Raw genomic sequence first — 22837 nt, forward strand, 5'->3', positions numbered from 1 at the left:
CTTTGAATTGAGATTTGACGAAAGAAATTAAGCTTTTGCTGAAAAAACGATATGAGAACTAATTATGTAACTAAAACCAAAGTACAAAAATGAACAAAAATATTTCTAAAAGCATGTGGAACAAAAAGCGTAAACCCTTTTAGAGACTTGCACATGTAGACGCCACATCTCGATTCGCTCGTGTTGACTCAGTATATTCCGTCTAAACTTTGGCCGAAAATTTGAATTTCGTCGTTAAATTGTCGTTGTAGATAAGTTGGGGGAGTAAATTATAACAAGATTTAGCACGGGGACCAAATCTGAATTCGGCTAATAGTGCGGGGATAGTTTTCCCAATTTTTTTACCAAATCTGATGTTTTAGTTTTGTCAATTGAGTTCACTTCGATAATTTTGGTCGAAAATTGTTGACATAAATGTCATCTGTCCTACGTAACACAATCGGCGCTGGCGTGAATAATTTTAGATAATATTTCAATATTTTACAGATTATTTATTTATTTATTCATTCATTTTCTTATGCATTCTTTTACTTATTTTTTTTTCTTTCTTTTCTTCCTTTTTTTCCTTTGTTGGCCCTCGGCAATGGTCGCACTAGCCAGCCCAAGCCCTAGCTTCCCTCGCACAGTGCGGTGACCTCCGACGGCCATCATTGAGATCGTCGATGGCCAGCGGAGGGAAGAAAGGAAGAAAAAAAGAACAAGAATAAAAAAGATAAGGAAATAGAAAAAAAAAAGTTAAAAAATTAGATAAAAACAAACAGAAATTTAAAAAAAATGAAAATTTAAAAAATTTGTCCACGTCCGTATAAGTAAACTCATTTGGCAAAACGTGAAAATATTTAAGATTCAATTGTCAAAATTAAAAGGTTTATGATTGAATTAATAAAACTCCAATAGGTTTAGGACTTCTTGGACGAGTTTCCGCATAAACGTGACTATGATCTTCTACCATTTCAGACATTTCTCAAACGTGAGTTTCATTCTAGCTCCGGATTGCAAAAGGACATGGGCAAAGCGGATAAAGCCATCGGCCTCGATTCCAAAAAGCTCGCGGGTCAAGAAGTAGACCCTTAGCTTTGTCATTTTGTTAATAGCTTTCAATTGCTTCCGAACATCGAAGCAGTTAATTACTTGCTTGGGACAACATTCATATCTCCAAAACCAAATAATGTACGCTCCATTTAAAAAAGGTTTGGGCAGTATTTACTGCCCGTTAGGAGGAAATTAGGTTTTGGGACATGCACATCTTATAGGGCGATTAGCAAACGAGTCGTTACGACCATAAAATAAAACAAACGAGTCGATTGGTACCATAAGATTTTAGGATCCAAAAGTTACTAACTTGTCGAGAGTGGCGCCGGATGAGGCCAAGGACCGATATGGGCGAGACTAGGGCGAGCGCATATAGTCATTGAACTCGACTCAGGTGAAGCTCTTCCATCCCGAAATAGCGGTCTAGCTTGGTCCTGGGTTCGTCCGATCGGTGCTCGAGTAATTCGCAACTTGCATACTCCATTATCATGTATAGATTAAAAAAGGCCAAGTCGATATTTTATATAGATCCGAACCAAAGTTACAATGAACATTTTAATAAGTTTAGAAATCGGGGTTCTCTTTCATTTGAAATTTTTTTACCTTCATATTCGTAAAGTTGGATATATATATATATATATATATATATATATATATATATATTAATATATCATTTGGATAGCCGGTAGTATCAACCGTTGACAATAAGGGAGGACTATTTGTCAAGTTCCAATGCAACAAAACGTATTTTTTTCCCTCAATAATGTAAAATGTCAATGTAATGGCAAATTTGGTTTGGCTTTCCATCTAGAAGCACGACAAGATCCGCACCAAAAGTACAGCTACGACAGTCGCCTACCTGCTATAAAATCATGGGATAATTCCTTTTTTGTCCTGTACATTTGACATTGTGCAATCAAGGCCTGTCATTCTCGTTCGTTGTTTAATGTAGTCGTCCGGCCGACCGGAGATCAGAAAGCCCTATCAAATTGATAATATGGACTACACTAAACATTAGATTAAAATTATGGGGCTTGATTGTACAAATTAAGAGTTAAGGGAATTGATTATGCAATTCACATAAATTATTGAAACAATATGAGATTATCCCTCGAAACAACTGAGAAAAAAATGTAGCTAATTTCCAAGAACATCCAGCAACTCACCTTTAAGGGCGTGTATGAAACAAAAGACGAGACGCGCAGCGGAAAAATAAAGTAGTTACAAATTTGAGTCAATTTGGAAAGATTAAATGCAAGTTTAAATTCAATTTTTTTTTTAATCTCAAATGATCGTAATTTTTTGTTGCTAGTTTGGTGTATTTACTTTTATTTCTTTCTGTCGGCGTACATTTATGAGATTAGTTTAATATTACCTTGATTTTTTAAGTTATGATTGATAAGAATAAATCAGAAAATAAAGTCATGGAATTTCCGTGCATTCCGACTATCATTATGAGCTTCTTTATAAGCTTTTTGATATGGTTATTTAAACAAACATGCATAAATCAAAAGGAAGATATGCGTGCAATTTTGACAGACACCGAAAACCAACATACATATTCTAATTATCTCTAACATAGGAAAGTATGTCTATCTGGTTCTCGCGTAAATATCCGGTCATTTACCATGTATAATTTCCAATACTTAAAACAAATCAAAGAGACAATAACCAAGTCAACGATCTACATCGTGGGCAACGAACCACATTTTTTTTTTTTGGTCTATTCTATCTCAACTCTCTTCTCTCTAATTTTTGCCTTGCCTCTTTGCGGGGCTCGGGGAGTTGAACTCCGCACATGTGGTACTAGCATCCCCACCCCCAATTCATTTACCAACAAAGCCACATGCCTATTGGTGGCAACAAATCACTTTGCGTAGCGGATTTTTATCCATTACATAACTCGCTGATTGAAAGCATTCATAATGCCGTGGAACAATCATTTTCCAATTTAACGCACGTGCCAAATTAGGGCAAAGACCATGTGAATCAAATCCCAACACATAGCCACGTTCAATTCATCATGCCAATGTACAAAGGAAAACGGTTCTTCCTCTTGAGTGCAAATGTAATAAAATTTATTAAATGCTAAGCCGTATTAGCTCACACAAAATGTCGGACCAATCCCAAAAGGTTTAGATGGAGAATAATCACGTATCAATTCCGTAACACTTGTCGGGTCAAATCTGATTGCAAATTTTTTTTTTTTTTTGTTGTTGTTGGAGAAAATCATGGAAGAGAATCTATTAATATCCGAATCTCGTCGTAAATGCCCCGAACCCAGGATCCAAAATTCGGATCCTTTTGCTTTTCCGGGTCAAATTCTTACCGCCCCGCCCAAAAAAAATAAAATAAAAACAATCATTAAAGCATTTTCTATAGTTTCGTCGCCGCGAAACAAAATAACAGGTCAGAGTCAGCCGGCGCCCGTTGACGTACGGTTCCGTTACGGAAATGCACGGGAGTCCATAGTCAACGGCCTCGCTGCTACGCCGTTACTTCCGACTCCTTTGGCTGAATAAATACGGGACCCCCGTTCCGTTCCGCGGAATCGGGCCGTAACTGACCGGGGTTTAAAACTGGGGTTAACTAACCACGCCCTCCTGGTTAAACCACCACCTTCACTCTCTCTCCCTCTCGCGCACAGTGGAGCGGTCACAGCTAGTCCCGGCCCATCTATTCTATTCAACTCTCTCTTTCTCTCTCTACAAAAACCAACGGCATGTTCTCTCTCTTTCTCTCTCTCTCTCTCTCTAGACGACATTTTTACCTCGGGCGACAATAATTCCTCGTAATCCACTGCGATTCCGGCGGAGATCATCTTGGAGATCGCAACCAACGCACGCTCGGTCCTGCTCCGGTCCGAGGTTGTCGTCGTCGTCGTCTTTCGGATCAAGCGCCTCGAGCCTTGGGAGGACACCTCGTGATTTTTGTTTTTTTTTTTTTTGTCCTGTTCGGTGGGCCAATGGGGGTGAAGATGATGAGGTGGCGGCCGTGGCCGCCGCCCCCGGCGACGAGGAAGTACGAGGTGAGGCTGGCGGTGAGGAGGCTGGAGGGGTGCGATCCGGCGCCGGCGGGGGAGGGGGCGAGGCTGGCGGTGGAGATCCGGTGGAAGGGGCCGAGGGCGGCGGCGTTGATGAGGCGGGTGGCCGTGAGGAGGAACTTCACGAGGGAGGAGCGCGTGGGGGAGGGCGGCGTCGTCGAGTGGGGTGAGGAGGAGGAGTTCGCGACGGTGTGCAGCCTCTCGGCGCACAAGGACAACGCGTTCCATCCCTGGGAAGTCGGTTTCACCGTCTTCAATGTGAGTCGCGTTCTTGCTTCGAATTGAGTTTTTCTGGGGGAGTTATTTTAGCAAATGCTGGTGTTTTTCTTGATCGAGTCTTTGATGCTCTCGGAGATGCATGTCCTTGCAACTCTTGATGGGATTCAGAGTCGATTGTCCGACGATTCTGGTGATCAAGTGAATCGATTTCGTAGTTCCTAAGGCTGCCGGAAAGTCAAAAAGTTCCGCTCTTTTTTTTTTTTTTTTTCCGTGGAAAGTCAAAGATGTTCTGACAGCCGGAAAGGCGAGAGTGGTCGCTATTAAGAGGAGGAGGGGGCAGAAATTGCAATCAAATTGATTTTGTCTGATGATCATTCTTGCTTGAGATTAGAAAGTGAAGGTCATCAAGATGACGGATCATAAAATTGGCGAATCTTTTTACCGTGTAAAACAAATAAATTACAGCTTAAATTGCACTTGAGAAGCGACTTTATTAGCTGATATGGTCATTTTCCCTGGAAACGGCAGTTTTCCATTCGTGTGTTTTATTATTGTAGTGGCGTTATTCTGTATGTTTCTCTCTCTTTGTTTGTTTAATTAACATTTCATAAATCAGGTTGACCGGGGAAAGCTTAACGTGGGGGAAGCTTTTGAATCTGTCTATTTTGTCTAATTTGAATAGTGGTGATTGTGAGGAACCGAGCTACCCTGTGGGGTTCAAGTTGGACAATTTTTTATTGTGGCTCTTTTATGACTTCTGAATTGGCTCGTGGCAATGTCAATTTTCCTTTGTTCTGAATTCTGTCGAATCTTAGTTGTGTTTCTTTTCCCTTGGGTATTGCTTACGCTATGTGCCATGGCAATTCCTTACATGTGGCGTGCCGATTTATAGTAAATTTGAGAAATTCAGTTGTGCCAGGACTTAACTGTTGCACAGGCAATTGATCAGCCCACGAAGAACAAAGTTCCGGTTGTTGGAGCAGCATCATTGAACCTCGCCGAATTTGCTTGTGCGACTGAGCATGAAGAATTCGAGCTAAGTGTCCCTCTGGTTACTCCTGGTGGCACTGCAAATTCATCTTTATTGCTCTGTGTGAGTGCTGCCGCATAATTCTCGCCCGACCTCCAGTTATATGCTATTGATAGGCTTCTTCTTTCTGTAGAATTATGGGTCCTTCTTGTTCTGCGTTTAACGTCTAGAGCTTATGCGTGCAGATTGTTCTCAGCTTAGTAGAACTGCGCACTACCCAGGAAACAACAATCGACATGGTGCAGACGCGAATTACACCTGTGGCATCTCCACCACCACAGTCGGCTGAAGCTGTTTCAGCGGGAAAAGATGAGCTTTCTGCTCTTAAAGCTGGTTTGAAAAAAGTAAAGATTTTCACCGAGTATGTTTCCACCAGAAGAACAAAGAAGGCTTGTCATAGGGATGAGGGCAGTGATGGAAGATATTCTGGCCAGAGCGAGGATTGCGACAATAACTATACAGGTGACTCTGATTCCTTTGATGATACAAAGGAAGGAGAGTTGGATGAAAGTAAGGGAGAATCCGGTTTTAGAAATTCATTCAGCTATGGGACACTGGCATATGCAAACTGTGCTGGAGGCTCATTTTACTCTAGCATGAGGATAAATGCTGACGCTGAGGATTGGGTATACTATAGCAACCACAAATCGGATTTTGGTTCCTCGCTTTCAGAGGATTTGGCTGCATCGACTTTTGAGCAATCACAGTCACATACTTCAAGGCGTGGCCTTCTGTCTTGGAGGAAAAGGAAACTGAGTTTCAGGTCTCCTAAAGCAAAGGGCGAACCATTGCTAAAGAAGGCCTACGCTGAAGAAGGTGGAGATGACATTGATTTTGCCCGTCGTCAGCTTAGCTCAGATGAATCACTCTCCTTTGGGGTATGAACTTGCTTCCTATTTTCTTTTCTTTGCTTGTGGATCGCATTCCTTTTTCACATTAAGATCATACGAAGGAATGAATTGCAAATTATGATACAGTACTCCTTGTCTGTTCAGTGAGTTTCCTTGCTACAAATCTATTCACTGATGTAGTGTATGATGAACTAACTCTTAACTCTTTTCTCAGTGGAGTAAGACAGACGAAGATTCATCTGGACATCGTTCTTCAGTCTCTGAATTTGGAGATGACAAATTTGCTGTTGGCGCTTGGGAGCAAAAAGAAATTATAAGCCGTGATGAACATATGAAGCTCAAGACTCAGGTTTTCTTTGCTTCTATCGACCAGCGAAGTGAGCTTGCAGCAGGGGAAAGTGCATGTACTGCTCTTGTTGCTGTGATAGCTGATTGGTTTCAAAACAATCGTGATTTGTTGCCCATCAAGTCCCAGCTTGACAGCCTGATCAGAGATGGATCACTAGAATGGAGAAACTTATGCGAGAATGAAATGTATCAGGAACGATTTCCGGACAAGCACTTTGATCTCGAAACTGTTCTTCAAGCCAAGATTCGCCCCCTTTCTGTGGATGCTGGGAAGTCATTCATTGGGTTCTTCCGTCCAGAATGTATGAAAGAGGGAAAGTTCGATGTTTTTGATGATGCAATGTCCTTTGACGATATCTGGGAAGAGATAAGCAAAACGGCGTCGCAAACATGCGAGGATGAAACTCAGGTGTACATTGTCAGTTGGAATGACCATTTTTTTGTCCTTAAGGTTGAGCCAGAAGCCTACTACATAATTGATACACTGGGAGAGAGACTCTACGAGGGTTGCACTCAGGCCTTCATCTTAAAATTCGACCACAGTGCTTCAATTCTCAAATTGCCGCCACCTGTCCAAACATCTGGCAATAACACGGCTGCTCAGCAAAACTCGGTTCCTGTGGAACAAAAAACCCCTGTGCCTGAACAAATCAAGCCCCAGCAGAATTTGGAAGTGACGGAAGAAGTAAAACTCGATCCTGGAGAGCCAACTGAAAGTCATGAGAAGGAAGAGGTCCTATGCCAGGGGAAGGAGTCGTGTAAAGAGTATATTAAGAACTTCTTGGCTGCAATTCCTATAAGAGAACTGCAGGACGATTTAAGGAAAGGTCTGATTGCATCAACACCTCTTCATCACCGGCTACAGATTGAATTGCACTACACGAAGCTCTTACAGTCGCTGACCATAACTCCAGCAGAACAAATGGTCGAAACAGCACAAACTCTTGCCAGCAGCAGCAGCAGCACAGATAGCCTCATGGAGACATGACTCTGTAGTGTGGTAACCGTATTCTTAGCTACTACTAACTTGATTTTGTCAATATGCGTCGTGTCATAATGTGAAGCGGGTTGAAAGTGCGAAATTTTTGGTTTTGGGAGCAAAGAGAGCTTGCTCATGTTTTGGGACTTGTACAGAGAGATCCTTTGATCTGTGTGTCTGTGTTGGACACTAATTTTAGCTTGGCTGAAAAGAGGTCTCACGTGAGGATCCGTACTTCTACGTAATTCTGACTCGGTTCTATTCCCTGGCAACTACGAAATTTTGTGTGATTGTTTTGTCCCTTTTTCTTTCCCTGGCTTGCAGAGAAATTCCATTTTCATGAACTTCTAAGAGTATTTTTTTTTTTTTTTATGTGAGTCTGAACTTTATCTTGTATTTCTCTTGCCAACCGCAGTGTTGAGGTTACGTAAGGAGAACTTCGACCTTAGATACCCGCTCAATCGAAAAACGATCAGAGGGTTTCCAGGGGGGTGTTCTAGCAGATTTGTTAAGCAATCCAAGGCACTGATTACATATGGTTAGAAAAGTTATTTCCCTGGAAATCAGTAAAGTTCCTTTAGGCTGCGTTTGGTCATCGGGATTTCGGGTCGGGATAAGATTAGATAGGGTAAGATAAGAAATTTAGGGATTTGACCATATCCTATCCATCATTTGGTGAACTACGGATTTAAAGTCGGATATTCTCATATCCTATCATATCCCGCATTTGGTAGAAATTGTATATCAATATAAAGGACATATATGCCCTACGTGATGCTCATGAAATATTCCGATCTTATTACTATAAAAATAATGTTCTCATACAAAAAAAAAAAAAAACTTGAAAATATACACATTTTATTAGATTTTCAAACCTTTTTACAAAAAAAATAAATAAAATGAAAATAGAAACAAATGAGACAAGAAAGCTAGCTTTTATATGACGGATAAGAGAAATCCTATCCGACCTTATCCTACCCCCTCCCCTAGGATTTTTTTATCCGGGTTATATCCCCCCTATATTCGACATTATATTATCCGGAACACCTACCAAACACGGGATAAGATAAAATATATCATATCCCGAGTTTTATACGGACGACTAAACGCAGCCTTACTGATTTCCTTTACTGATTACACATGGTTAGAAAAGGGCCTGGAAGCATTTGATTACATTGAAAGAAAGAAATCTCCCTTAAATCTTTCATTTGAATGATATATATTCAGCGGGTTTGAAAGGAGCGACCGACTTCAGAGGGATGATGACCCCAGGCTACCCTACCCTATTAGATGGTCCCCAGGAGCTCAAAGTCATAAGGTGGTTGCCATGGTTTCACATAGCTGTAATGAATGACCGGCGAGTGTCAATCTATGTGGAGTATGGACCCAAACTTAAAAAGCTTTGGAGCATAATGAAAGAGAATGATAGGCATGAGGGATGGTCATTGCTGGATCCTGAGTTCGAATTTCTTAGCTAGAAGTCCTTGACCCGATTTCCCGCGGTTAACTCGGGCCTTTTTCTGACTCTTGAAAGCTTCGGTGCAACCCAGTTTCACTGTTAGATCCTTCACAGAAATTCATCTCTCCAATTTAGCAGGAACTTTTCGAGTGTTCCAAGAACACTTTTGAGAAACAGAAACACTTTTGGAGCACAAATAAAAAAATAAAAAAAGAACTTACTTACGTGTTCCCGAAACACTTTTTGGAAACATATTTAGAACATTTTTTAGAAATAATTAGGAATAATTTTGTTTTTGAACACATTGCTCTCTTCTCTTTTGTTGCACGATATTGACATTTGGTTTTTTATTATTTTATTTTAAAAAATTAATTCAAAATACCAAAACAATTCATAAAATTACAAAATCAACCTTGGAAGCTTTGACCTAGCCTTAGGAACCAATTTTGAACAAAAAATATTTTTTGTAGTTTTTTACATTTTTCGGATTTATTTTAATTATAAAAATAGCCGAAAATCAGGAAAAATAGTATTCGTGGTCAGAAAAATGCGCAAAAATAGTCCATATTTTTATTTTAATTCCCTTTTCATTTTTACCTCTTAAATTTTTAAAAATTCAGTTTGGGAGCACATGCCTCTTCATTGAGCATAATCCTAAATTGACTAAAAAGTTTCATTTTAAATCATTTTGGCCAAAATTTTTTTACTTTTAGAGTCATGACATGAGACTTTGATACCTTGCATCTCATTGCAGTCCTTATGTTTGGAAAAATTGCATAATTGGACTAAAATGACCTCAATGCATAAATATTTTTCATTTTAGTCATAGTTCTCGGTTTCACTCAAAGTGCAATTAATGTTTTTCTAGGGGTCCCTGTTTAAAGTTAATCATATTTTTAACTACTTGGGAACATTTACACGTGACTCATAATTGTAATTTTTCCTATCTATAGAAAATATATTTGATGTTCTCGTTGTCCAATTCCAATTCGTCTTCTCTTTCATTTTTTTTTTATAGTTAATCTCGTCCATATTGTAATTTGATAAATCGTGCATAAATTACTTATACATATATTGGTCTAATTTGATTTAGTAAATTGAACAAATGAGATTTAATTTGGTTTAGTAAGTTAAAAAGATAAAGACATCTTAATTTTAATATATATAGTCCCCTTAATTAAATGAAAAAATTAGGAATAATTTTTTTGCAATTACTGAACGCGTTTTTTTTTTTTTTTTGGTTCCGGGAACGGAAACTTTATGCGGTTACCAAACGCGTTTCTGTTCTTTTTTTGTTTCGAGGAAGAGAATTTTTTTTGCAGTTACCAAACGCATTTCTGTTTCCAAAAATTGTTGCCAGGAACAAAAACAGAAAAAAAGTGTTTTTATTTCAAAAGTTGTTCCGGGAACGGAAACGTTACCATACGCAGCCTAAGCTATTGAGGATCTGATCAATGGCCAGAAACAGTGACCCAGGGATTGGTCTCTAGCGTAAATTACAGTAAGCAACAAGTCCGCAGCTCTAGTTCACGATAAAGGGGGTGGCTCCTCAATGGCTGACCTCTTCAGGGGGACTCGAGCCGTCATTTGGGCTACGGGAACGATTTCGCGTAACGACATTGAGTTCCGGAGGCCGTGTGTCCCGATCTAGAAAATGTTAAAGACCTGAGTGTGGATGAACAGCGGGAGAGCGCGGAACCATCAACAGTTCCACGTCCTCTCTCCGGCGATAGCGATGATTATCGAGCAAGGCCACCGACGAGGTTGGTGGTGTCGGGATTGGAGGTGGCAACGCAGATGTGATGGAGCCCCGAGGCGGATGCCATATGGAATTAGGTTTTGCGCTTGTTGAACAAGAATGATCTTTGGAATTTTGAGCATCCCAGGACATATTTTTGCTTTGTTTGTGATAATTTATGGTCAGTTGACATGCTCGATTTCGATCTTCGGACTCAGGACGTTGCACATAAATTCAATTTTTAAACATCCGGCATATGCTATACCTTGATTATGACAAACGGAGAAATCGTAAAGAGGGGCCAAAAAAAAAAAAAAGCCACAAGCAAACATTGCAAATCAATTTGACATTGGAAGTGGTCATCGCAAGTTCTGCGCATGATTGAAACTACAACTAGAACATTGATTACCTGTGTTTCATTTTTAATCAAACTATGAAGTCCTCTTGAACTTGAAATATTTGTTGTATTGGGTAGTTAGAGCATACAGCACTGTACTTCCACTTGACACTTATCGTAATGATAAACAGTTTGTCTCGCCGTGACCTTCTCTTGAATTCTCAAAACTTCTGTCGCTCCATCCCCGTAAGGGTGGAGAACCCATCGCTGTTTCGGCCGTGCTACCGGAGGTTCCGGGGAAGTCAAATTAGGAGAGCACTCATCTTAGGGTGGGCTTACTAGTTAGATGTTTTTAATCAAATATGGGTTGAAGATCCATATTTGACCCATTTTATTGAAAATGATATGTGGGTTGTAAATGTGGGGATAAGAATTTTAGGCCTAATAATATGTGGGTTATAAATGAGTTTGTCTTTGAATCCATTTACAACCATTTAGTTAGACAAACCCAACTCATTTACAGTTCACTTGGCTTGTAAAATTTATGAGTTTATAATTTTTTTTGTTTATTATTATTATTTTTTATAAGTAAAAGAAAAAAAGAAAAATTAAAAATAAATTTAGAAAGTATAAAAACTGCTCGAAGAAAGACCACGACCATCCCCCATCGACCACCGTTGCTGCCAACCGTCGCCGCCAGAGAAAAAGGAAAAGAAAGAGGAAAATAAAAATATACTTTTTAAAATAAAAAATATAATTTTTTTAAAAGAAATAAAAAAAATCAATAGATTTGTATTGCATGAAAGTGTTTTAGAAATATCATTTTTTTAAATAAATTATAATCAACAAATATTCTATGATTTGGTTAAATATAGAAATATTTAAGTAATACTTGTCGGGACGGATATGGGTTCAATATGAGTTTGATTGGGTATTTGTCGTTAGATTTGTACTGCATAAAAATAGATTAAAAGGTTTAAATAGGTCGGATCATATTCAATCTGACCCAAACCCGACCTAACCCTACCCATCCGTTGAAATTGAATATCCACTTTGAGATTTGGATTTTGTCAACAAGTGTCCGCTCGATACTAAGGAAAGTTCGACATCCAATGCCTTTCTCGTATTTAGTGTAATGAATGCATTGAAAAAGGAAAATATTTCCTTATAGAGCATGGTTAACAAGCAATTAGGTAGGTACGTACGAATTGCTTGCAAAATGATTGTTTCTTCACTTTGGGAAATTATTTAATTCAAAAGACCATATTTAATGCGCTTGATTTTAATATCAAATTATTTTCTTTTCTGTTTTCTAACTTCTACAGTCATTTGACCCAATTGTAAAACAATGACAATAGAAGAACATTAAGATCGACTTCGAAATGTCAATTAAAAGTAAAGTTGATAGAAGAGGCATGTTACAGAGCACTAGTTATCAGAATCAACCACTGAGTCTTAAAGCATAAACAAGATTAATTATTGTCAATCTCGAACGGCTTGGGTTGCAATCACCCCTGACTCTGGGCACTAGTAACTGATCAATGGATAAGCCCAGTTAGGAATTGGGCCTACAAGAACTAGCCCAGGTCTGACTATGATTAAAAGGTTGCAATTTTCCTTTGTAAAAATAATCGGGCAAGCATACATGGTCGACGTCGACCCCAAAAAAAAAAAAAAAAAAAAAAACATGGTCGACGTTCTTATGATCAGAACCATTGACAAAATTGCGAAGCTGTCTCATGTGTTAATTGAGCAACATAGACCGAATTTATGTCCATAAGAATTCCTACCTGTAAGGCTGAACCTCTCTGCCTCGAAGCACCGGCCAGTGCCTGTATAGTCCCTTGTACTCAGCTTGTAAACGCTACTGGTGGAATGCGGCCATCTTACTCTCGAAGCCGGCATGATATGAGCTCTTGAATCAAGCGGCCTTGTGGGTTAAAGTATCGAACACTCGAGAAGCTTGATCAAGCTTGGGTTTCAGCTCGATAATCTAGAACGAAAAGCCCTCCTAGATTCATCCCCTATAGGCTAGAACAATCTTTATGTTTATTACACATTCTGTGGAAGCAGTCAGGAAAGTCCTCGTTCCAAAGTAGCCAAAGAGAGATGAACTCAGATGGTTAGGGCAGAGGAGCTGCAAATTCTATGTTAAAACAGCTCATAGACTTGCACATCAGTATTTTCCAACCCTAGAGATCCAACTTTGAAGCACCCCTAATCACCTTTCCGGAGTCGGACATCAGTGCTTTGAGAGAAAAAAAATGCAAGAAGTTCAATAAGGAATTTCAAATACCTATGCTTGTGTTATAGTACTTATGTTTTTTTTCAATCAAAATTGAATACAATTTTGGTCACACAAGTATCTTACTTTCAAAACCTTTTCAAAGTTAGGTAATGCTTGAAAGGTTTTGTCTCAATCAAAATAAGAGAAGATTGTTGAGAAATTACTTTAGACTTTGGAGGAAACAAAACTATCATACATTGTTGAACAGACTTTAATATATAGTTTAAGGATGTTTTATAAATGTATCACTATGCCTTTTGTACTTAATATGCTTAACGCTTTTATTCTAATAGAAACAGAATTCGTGGACAAAAGTAGACTTATACAAGATTCTTATGGCGAGATATATTTCAATTATCATGCAATCCTCATTATTTATACAATCTTCTTCTTAATTGATTATCAAATTAAATTTTTCTCACTAATGGTCAATTATCTTATTACGATTTCGTCTCTAAGTTATATTTGATTGTCTAACAATCACGAAGATACTCTCATAACTTTCAATATGAGGACTCTTGATTGATTGACAATCACCCTATAGATAATTTAATTTATTATAAGCTTGATTTAAGGATTCTAGGATTTGATTGTACGGGTGAACAAATCCTTCTAAATCTCTGATTCTTTGTATCTCAACAGCTACATGATTCTTATCATTTAATCTACTAATGGCTAGTTTTGGAGATTAATCCTTAGAGTTGTTATATCCAGCGAGAAGCTTGGAGATGAGGGTTCCAAAAGGAGCACAAGGTTCTAAAAGAAGATAGAAAGATCAAGAGATCAATATCCATATTTCAAGGGAGCTTCATTTGTTTCAAATTGTCTACTCGAGCTTAAGTGAGATTTTGTGAGAGGTGTAATATGTAGTTTGAGTGTGTAGAGTGAGATAGCCTTGATAAAGGCAACACTCGCATTTGTTAAAGTGCTTGTAATCAAGTCATCACATATTTCTGTAATCTTTCATTTGATTATTTAGTGGAATCCAACTAGTAGGCTATTAGTGTGAGAGAGCGAAAGTAGGTTTTACCAAAAGTCGAACCATTCTAAGCTGTTGTGTATTGTCTTTTATTCTCTACTTGCCTCTACAATACTGTGTGACAAAAGCACCACACGGTTCTGTTTCAATATATCTACCCCTTTCAAACTTGAAGTTTCTTTATTTCCGCATTTTTTTTTATCAAGTTGATTATAATCACCTATTCACCTCCTCTAGGTGATATTGTTAGCAAACAACAAAAAACACCAATGACGGGAATAATACTCTAGAAAGAGAGACAGTCAATAAAGCCGGATTGCAATCTAGACAGGGTTTCAAACCCTCTACAATCATGTTACCAACACTCTATACCCGTAAAACGAGGGTATTGTATTACCACAGACAAAGTAAATGCTTACACAATATCATCACTAGAAGATAGAATTATCCACTCACACAATACAAAGGACTCATCTTTGACCGACTAGCCCAGATGAGATGCACACTTCATAGTCCACAATGATCCTTAACTCTCTGCTACAGATGAGGCAAATCCAATGTCGAAATTAAAGCCAATGCATGTGAGCTCCCGCTTATCTCCATCATACATCTTCATCTTCAGGGAATACGAACCCTACATGCCGAACATGATTATCACATTAGGCGAAATCCATGACACAATATTCCAGGAATATCCAGAACCAGAAGGAAGTAATGCTAGAAGGGAATACTAAAAAGAATTTGCACAAACAGATCACACCCCCAGGACAAAGCCAGAAAGGACAAAAAGCAAGAAACAAGGTTGGAAAAAAGAAACAAAGAGGGGAGAAGAGACCCTTAAATAAAGGAATAGTACACTATGAACTTAGCAGTCATATGATGTTCAAGTCATTTCATCGTTTGGAGCAGTGGCACTCTACTCGATTGCAGAGAAAAACCCAACATCGGAGCACCAAAACTGCAATGATCTATGCATTTATTAGGTTTTGCCCTATTTTTTAGATCATTGAGTTGTGAGTCAGGGGCATAGAATAAGTTACACCAGCTATATTGACACTTAGGACAACATCACCATACTACGAGAAGTAAATTACAAGAAAAACCATCCAACAGTTTCAGTAAATATTTTTTTGCCAAAGTTCACTTGCATGAGGACCCAGAAGTATTATCAAACTGACCAAACAAAAGTTCAAGAATATACTATCCAGATATGGGAAGAACGGAAAATATCAATGCATTCAATGACACTGTCTGATCAAATGGCTCTACTGCACTGGATATCTAAGTCCGACATTGACTAAGGTGCTTTAAACAGAAGAAAGCCACTTTAAAAATCTTGGCATGAACATAACCACCACAGGCTGCAGATTAGAAAGTTCTGGAGATGAGCAGCTGGAGTAGCTACATGATTTTGTTTCCTTACCACAGAATTCTTGACATCAAAGATTTCTACAAGAATATTCTAAACATGGAGCGCCACTCGTAAGTAGTGGGATTAAAAAAAACTTTAAAAACAGAGTTTCATTGAACGAAAATAAGGTGCCTTAAGAGAACAGTATAAAACTACACAAGGAGAACTTGTAAATGGTGGTAGCAATAGGAATGTCGCACAACTGAGAAGTTCCTAGTCTCATTTCCACCTCTTTATGTCAGATCACTGAGCAACACTTTAGCAAATACGAGATCATGTAATATTAAAAAAAAAAAAAAAGATATCAAGGAAGCTGGATTGAGACAATTAGATATTGCACATCAGAGCATCATTTGCAATCACGCCCTTCTTCTCCCTAATATTGCAAAACAGTAGTAAAGCGTGCAAAACAAGTTTCTGGGATTTAAATCTTGTAAAAACGAACCATCAAAGTATAAACTTACTGGTGGAGTGTATCCTGGCAGGACCTGAGAATGAGCAACCACAAAATCCCCTGTCGATACGGGGCAAGATGTCTCAGAGCAAAGGTCATGGGTCTCGCTGTGAATGTGCCACCCAAAGTATGAAACATCAATAACCAGTTTCCCTCCAGAGATTGCTAAACCTGCAAAGACAACCCCAAAGCAATGGTAACGCAGAGCACACATGCATGTTGCCCAACATATAAGTTGACAAAGTATCAAATTTCCTAACTTCTTGTGTTTTTTTTGGTCAGAATCAAATCTCCTAATTTGACTGTGCCTTACTTCGCTTGAAACAAGAGGTATTGACACCATAGACAAAAGAAAGTGAAAAGGAAACGAGAAACCACCCGTTGATGCAGAGATGCTGAAAGTAGCTGTCCTGCCTCTCGCCACCGGATTAGGCGAAATCTCAACCCCTTGCACCTTCACATCATATTCAGTCTTCTTATCTGGATTACACTCAACAAACCCATAAACAAAACCGGGGAAAAAGGGGTAAAAATAATAAAAATCATCCCGATTGAGCAAATATGGATACTACATCACTTGTTACACCAACATCAAAGTCAACCACAAAATATCATCTCTCTTATACTAATTCACGCAACAAATTAAGCACCAAAATTCCAAATCCCTCGTTCACATCCGATGAAACTACAACCAAGTCCTCATCTCGGAACATCGTCAAATTCCCATTCGAAAGCTACGGCGACAAGAGAAACTGACCGCAGTAGGTGACTTCGGTGGTTGTGGCGGCGGCGGCGGCCTGAGCCAGAGACGCAATCGCGCAAAGCGCCAACACGATCAGCTTCGACTTCATCATCTTCACGCACGCACTTCGCTTCTCCAGTCTGCCAAGCAAGTACAAAACCATAAATAAAAAAAAAAATCGCATAAATTGCAGCTATTACAGAGATTTTCACACGCAATCCAAACGAAAACACGGATAATCGGATCGCGAGAGATTCTTTCTCCAACCTACGATTGGAATTAGGTTTGAGCAAATGCCGCCGGAGAATCGAAGGAGACTCTTGCTTTTTATCGAGGAACAGGATCGGACGTTGTCGTTTCGTGTTCGTTTCGGGTTTTATTCTCCTTGCAGCATTATCTGACTTCACGTATTTTTTTCTTTTTGTTTTTGGCTTGACTCGACTCTTTTTTTTCCCTCTAGAAGGCCCATCACCTCGCAAAGTTTTATTGCAAATGACTCCTCCGGTTCCCCTGTATTTGCATTTTAGTCCCCGCACTTTTCACGTTTCTTGCCATGGAATTTTATGACCCACGTATTCAATGACTATTAATGAGATAAGTGAGTTGGAAGCTTTAAAACTTGTCACGAAAGTGCAATTGAGTTCTAAAATTTTCAAAAAGTGCAACTGAGTTCTAAAACTTTCAAAAAGTGTAATCAAATCTTAAAATTTATCAAATTAGTAAAATCAAGTCTTTCGATTGATTGCAGGTTTTGAAAGTTTTAAAACTTGTCAAATTGGTAAAATCTTCGATAAAAAGAAATGGTAAAATCAAGTACTTCTATTGATTGCACTTTTTAATAGTTTTATGATTCGATTGCACTTTCGTGACAAGTTATAAGACTTGATTGTACTTTTTGAAAGTTTTAGGATTCAATTGCACATTTTTTTAAGACTTCTAATGTACTTACCCCACCATTAATTTCACCCAATGAAGAATAATTTCGCGAGATTATTGTGTGCGGAGATTTTTTAAATTTTTCCCGGCAACAATTATGTTAGGCCCTCCAAATGTGGCAGAGACCTTTGTCAGGCTGGAAGTCGCCAAACGTCTCACGGTTGCGAACATTGTGAAGTAGAAGCTAATCGTGTTTTAAAAGTTTAAACTACTCTAACAAAGCCTTAAGAAAGAAGCCCGAGACATATTGAATAGGTTGGGAATATTATCGAAAAAGTTCTAAATCTATTACAATTGTGTCAATTCAATCTTTTTTTTTTTTTTACAAATTGAGTAATAAATCTTTTGCATTTGTACTAATTCAGTTTATTTGGCCGTCCGACGTTATCGTGGATTATTTCTAATAATATTTTAAATTTTTTGCAAATTTTTTTCTTTTTCTTCTTTTTATTTTTTTCTTCCATTGGCCGGCGAGGGTCTCCGGAGCTCACCGGCCACTGGGCAAGGCCATCGTAGCTTTGAATACAAGGATAAAGTAAAGTGTATCATTTTTTACTGTAAAATTTTAATTTGTAAAAGATAATGCAGATTATATTTCATATATTAACACTAAAAAGGCATCATGAGGACATTTGACACGAAAAAAAAAATGAATTACTAGGATTAATTAGGTGTTCAATAATGTTTTAATTTAGTATTTGCTTGAACTGAAATGCTTAAGACTTGATAAACATTTTTAGGAAGATTCATTGACAGTTGAGCTACCTCCATGGATACATAATTGGGGTTGACCAACATAAAAAATAAAAATGAAAAAGATACTAAGCAACAAGTCATTGACCTATCCTCTAGTACCCGGTAGATGGTTAGGAGTAGCTTACGTCAAAGAAAGTCGGTTTGTTTGTTTTACGAAAAATGAGTGATTTGAAAAAAAAATTCCATAAATTGACCGTTCACATCACTTGAAATAATTAGGTAATGGAAGATATTTTCATTATTTACAATAATTTATATCTAAATATTTTCATAGGCGATGAAAATATTTTTCTTTAGTTCATTTTTGTGAGCGATGCAAGCGACTATTTTGAAAAATATCTTTTAAAATTATTCATTATTCGCAAAATAAAGGCACGCTTAAATTTTTTTTTTTTGGGTCGGTACACCCTTAATTTACTTTTACCGTTTATTTCTTGACAGATGTATGATAGGAGAAGTTCTATCATCAGCCTTTTCTCACATGGGTTACAGATGTTCACCTCAGCAGACAACCCCCGAACAAGAAAATGGTTAGCGGAAGGTTTTCTTTCGGTCCAGAACTGCACAAGTTGTTCTAGGTACAGATTTACTGGGTGACTTTGTTTAGGGTCCATATGACAGTCACAAGAGCTTCATCCCAGTTATGGTCAGGTAGATTACACCTAGTCGTCGTGCTCCACACAAGATCGATAAGAGCGCGATCCCGCCTTTGAACCGCGCCATTTTGTTGATGAACTATATCTATATGGCATGGTCGGCTTGATTTGCTGCCCAGCTTCGTCGAGCTTGCCACTGCACTCCCCACCATGACCAGACCTTGCGAACTTGATGACTTAAACAGGCGTGGTGATGATCACAATAGTGGTATGGAAGGTCCCAAAGCTGCCATTAAAGAAAGTTTGTCAAGTGTTTCTTCTGCAACAAGAAAGGGCACTGAAGAAAGACTGCTTTAAATCATATAAGTCTTGGTTAGATAAACAGGTGATTCGAAAGGAAATAGGTCAGCACAAGGCAACCAAATCAGTCTGACCAAGCTGAAAGTCGTGAATAAACTGAGAAGCTGCCGACGAGTCAATGGGTGTTTTTAGGTTGACTTAAAGAGTCTGTTTCTGAACTTTGTCTTAGAAAATACCATTTATGTTCCTTCTCTCGCAACAAATTTTGCTTTCTCTTCCAGTGTTTGGACAAAACTGGTTTTTTTTTCATTTGCTTTTGGTGAGAGTAGAGTTCAGTTATCTTTGGGTTGACACAGTTGTTGGGATCTGGTGCTTTACGGAGTGGTTTATATCGGCTGTGTTCGGCTTCGGATCATGTTCAAGAATCTTTCCCAGTTGAATCTTCTGCCAAAGAAAAGATTTTCGTCAAACGAGAAGTCTTCTTCGAATAATCCGTGAGAGAGTTTCTGAACAAATTACTCTTTAGGCTACGGGAGATTGGTGATGCAGCTCCATCAATATACTCCAAGGAATTTTGAATCTGATACAAGGAGATGTGTGCAATATGAGCTGGAAAAAAGAGAGTAAAACATGAAGAGAACATTGAAGAAGTTCTGGAGATCCAAAAAGAATATGAGGCTAATCGCACAAGGAAAACTGCAGTATAAGCTGGGAAAAGAAGAAGAAGAAGAATGAATATCCCTACAGAGAAGAAGGTGAGTTCATTTACAGGGGAACCAATTCGTCCATAAACATGTTTAATTCAGAATCCTACACCCTTCTTCATGAGGATCTATATATGGTTCAATCTCTCCTACTTGCGAGCGGAACCACCTCCGCGAGCGGCGTCGAGAGCGGGGTCGGCAGAGGCGACATCCTGCACACCGGGCACGTAGGGTGCAGCTGCAGCCACGGGTCAATGCACTTCTGGTGAAACAAGTGGCCGCAGTCGGGCAACACCCGGAGCATGTCGGCGCCCTTGTAATCCGCCAAGCAGACCGTGCAGCAGCTCGCAGTTGAGCCCTTCTTCTCGAGCTTCGCCTCCGAGTAGAGCAGCTTCGGGTAGCCCGCGATGGTGGCCTCGTTGAGGCCCACCTCCATGATGACGGCTTGCTCCGGATCGGGCGGGGGCGTCCAGCGGTGGAGGTGCCGCACCCTCTGGTTGGCGGCGAAGGGTAAGGAGGAGGCCGTCATCGTCTGGAGGTTCCGGGTGCAGAAGTAAGAGGCTAGGGTTATGGTGGTGATGAGGAGGAGGATCCCGACGGAGACCCCAATGCCGTAGCCAAGGCCCCCGATGTTGTTGCCGCTGAGGAACCCGCCTGAGCCGGTGGTGGTTGCGTTCATCTCCCCAAGCGGCCCGCGATTCAACGGTCAATATGGTGGTGAGATCGGCTTGAAGGGGGGTGTATGTCAGCCATGGCCACGGCACAAAGCAAGGGGCCTTTGCTTGGGAGATTAAGAATTCGAAAGTCAATGGTATGAACACGTAATGATGGAGATTGGATTGGGGCAAATGCGTATGAATTCAAAAATGTCAAAAGTCTAGTTGCTTCGAAAGAAGTACTTTGTGAATAGAAAACGAAGATCAGTTAGGTTTTTCTCCTTTGGTACGTCAACGCTTTTTGGCCTCCATGTGGGGTTGCGCCTGCAAAGCCTTTTCTTTATTGCACGAACTTGGGATATACATACAGAAAAATTAGAGTGATTATCATTAGATATGTCAATTTGAAGTTTCAGAATCTCTCAGCAGCTTTTCCTCCCAGTACATGGCCGGGATCGACCAAGGGTTGAGCTGGACACCGCCGCCGATGGAGGAGCTCGACCGGATCTTGATCAAGGTCGACCGGAGTTAGGTCGAGCTCAATGTCCGCCGCTAGAGCTCGATCAAATCTACGTCTAACCACAGATTGTCATGGACGGTACAATCCCAATCGTACATCTACGTATTATCAGCGCGTGTTTTGTTTAAAACGCTAATTGATTGAGAAATCGTGTAAGCGAAATAATTCACAATACTTGTCAGACTAGCTACTTTCTTCTCGAAAAATTAAAGATGCTATAATAATCCAAGAAAGAAAGTGAGAAAGGCAAAACATCAGACGACGATGAAAGGGTACCTACTACTTTGATCAACTCATTACTTGCAAGTGTTGTTTTTGTTATTAAAAGGTTACGTGCACGTTATTACAGCTCGTGCATGGCCGCTTCTAGCAAACGGCGACACGAATATGCCCCGTCGTGATGTGGTTTGGCGTCGAGTTTGGAGCCACTTGGTGCTGCACCTTCTTGCTTCTTCTTGCTTTTCCTGGGGCTTGTTAGGTTTCTTTATCATAGAATTTAACGACTGCGTCAAGGCTGCAAAATCACGTGATTCAAGAAGATTTATTATGCTCCGAAGATGTTAGTAGAATCGAGAAACTATTGACTGTGTTGCAACATGGCGAGGCTCTTTTTTTAATAGTGTAATTAATGCATCACGTGCATTCATCTAACAATTTAAGCTTTTAGCAAGGATCTCACATTTTTAATTTGCTTGTGCAGAGCCGACATAGTATATCGAAAGCTGTTTCATCAATTATCCTTCTATACATCTTGTTTTTCTTTTCGGAGTTGCTTGGCATTGATGACGCAAAGGTCGGCAGGGGATAAAAGTGCTAAGAAAGTCAGTGGAGACATGGCTTTATCTAGTGGAAGATTGTTGGGTTCCATAAAGGGTTACGGTGGTCCGTCCATGTAGACTACGACAATCCCCCACTCACTATAGATAACTGTAGAGGCAGTTAGTTTTGAAACATGGGTTATCACTCTTGAAACAACGTAAATCCTCCCCTATTCATTCTGTACTGGCAGAAAATAGAGAAAAACGAATGACGCTCTCATCTCTATCATCAAACCACAATCGAAGCAAGAGAATTCTCGAGACGGCATAGGCAACATCTAATCTATGGACAATACGGTACGTTCCTCGCGTCATGTATTGTCCGATCAGCGATAGAAATTAGGTTTAGGCGTATTCTTCCGCACGTTTATTGCTTATAATCAAGGATTAAGTATCATTCAATGGTATCGGAACCAATAATTTGTTTTCCCGATCATACGTACACTAATTGAATCATTTTCACCATGTTCGACATTGTTGTTAGAAGTGTTCTTCGTTTTTTGGTATGAACATGTTGGGCTCCATGGGGGGTTACAGTCGTCCACCCATGTAGACTACCGCATCCCCCTCACTCATTTTTTATAAGTACATAGGTAGTTATCACTTGAATTAGTTTTGAAACGTGGGTTATCACCCTTGAAA

General features: G+C 39.5%; 3 protein-coding genes across 3 annotated transcripts; 1 reads left to right on the top strand and 2 right to left on the bottom strand.

Annotated features, from left to right (window-relative positions):
- The first annotated feature begins 3638 nt into the window (after window positions 1-3638).
- On the top strand, window positions 3639-7807 carry LOC115741824. Its single transcript, XM_030675819.2, has 4 exons — window positions 3639-4333; window positions 5232-5387; window positions 5510-6202; window positions 6390-7807. The coding sequence occupies exons 1-4, from the start codon at window positions 3998-4000 to the stop codon at window positions 7509-7511; spliced, it is 2307 nt and encodes a 768-aa protein (XP_030531679.1). The 5' UTR covers window positions 3639-3997; the 3' UTR covers window positions 7512-7807.
- A 6811-nt stretch (window positions 7808-14618) lies between these two features.
- LOC115741947 (putative phosphatidylglycerol/phosphatidylinositol transfer protein DDB_G0282179) lies at window positions 14619-17302 on the bottom strand. The gene is made up of 5 exons (XM_030675996.2): window positions 17177-17302; window positions 16925-17049; window positions 16546-16647; window positions 16178-16338; window positions 14619-14936 (listed from the first exon to the last, which is right to left on the bottom strand). The coding sequence occupies exons 2-5, from the start codon at window positions 17019-17021 to the stop codon at window positions 14829-14831; spliced, it is 468 nt and encodes a 155-aa protein (XP_030531856.1). The 5' UTR covers window positions 17022-17049; window positions 17177-17302; the 3' UTR covers window positions 14619-14828.
- Window positions 17303-20152: 2850 nt separating this feature from the next.
- On the bottom strand, window positions 20153-21066 carry LOC115741832 (RING-H2 finger protein ATL70). Its single transcript, XM_030675838.2, has one exon. The coding sequence runs from the start codon at window positions 20878-20880 to the stop codon at window positions 20341-20343; it is 540 nt and encodes a 179-aa protein (XP_030531698.1). The 5' UTR covers window positions 20881-21066; the 3' UTR covers window positions 20153-20340.
- Window positions 21067-22837: the final 1771 nt, after the last annotated feature.

This window comes from Rhodamnia argentea, chromosome 7 (assembly GCF_020921035.1).
Source record: "Rhodamnia argentea isolate NSW1041297 chromosome 7, ASM2092103v1, whole genome shotgun sequence".
Classification (NCBI taxonomy): domain Eukaryota; kingdom Viridiplantae; phylum Streptophyta; class Magnoliopsida; order Myrtales; family Myrtaceae; genus Rhodamnia; species Rhodamnia argentea.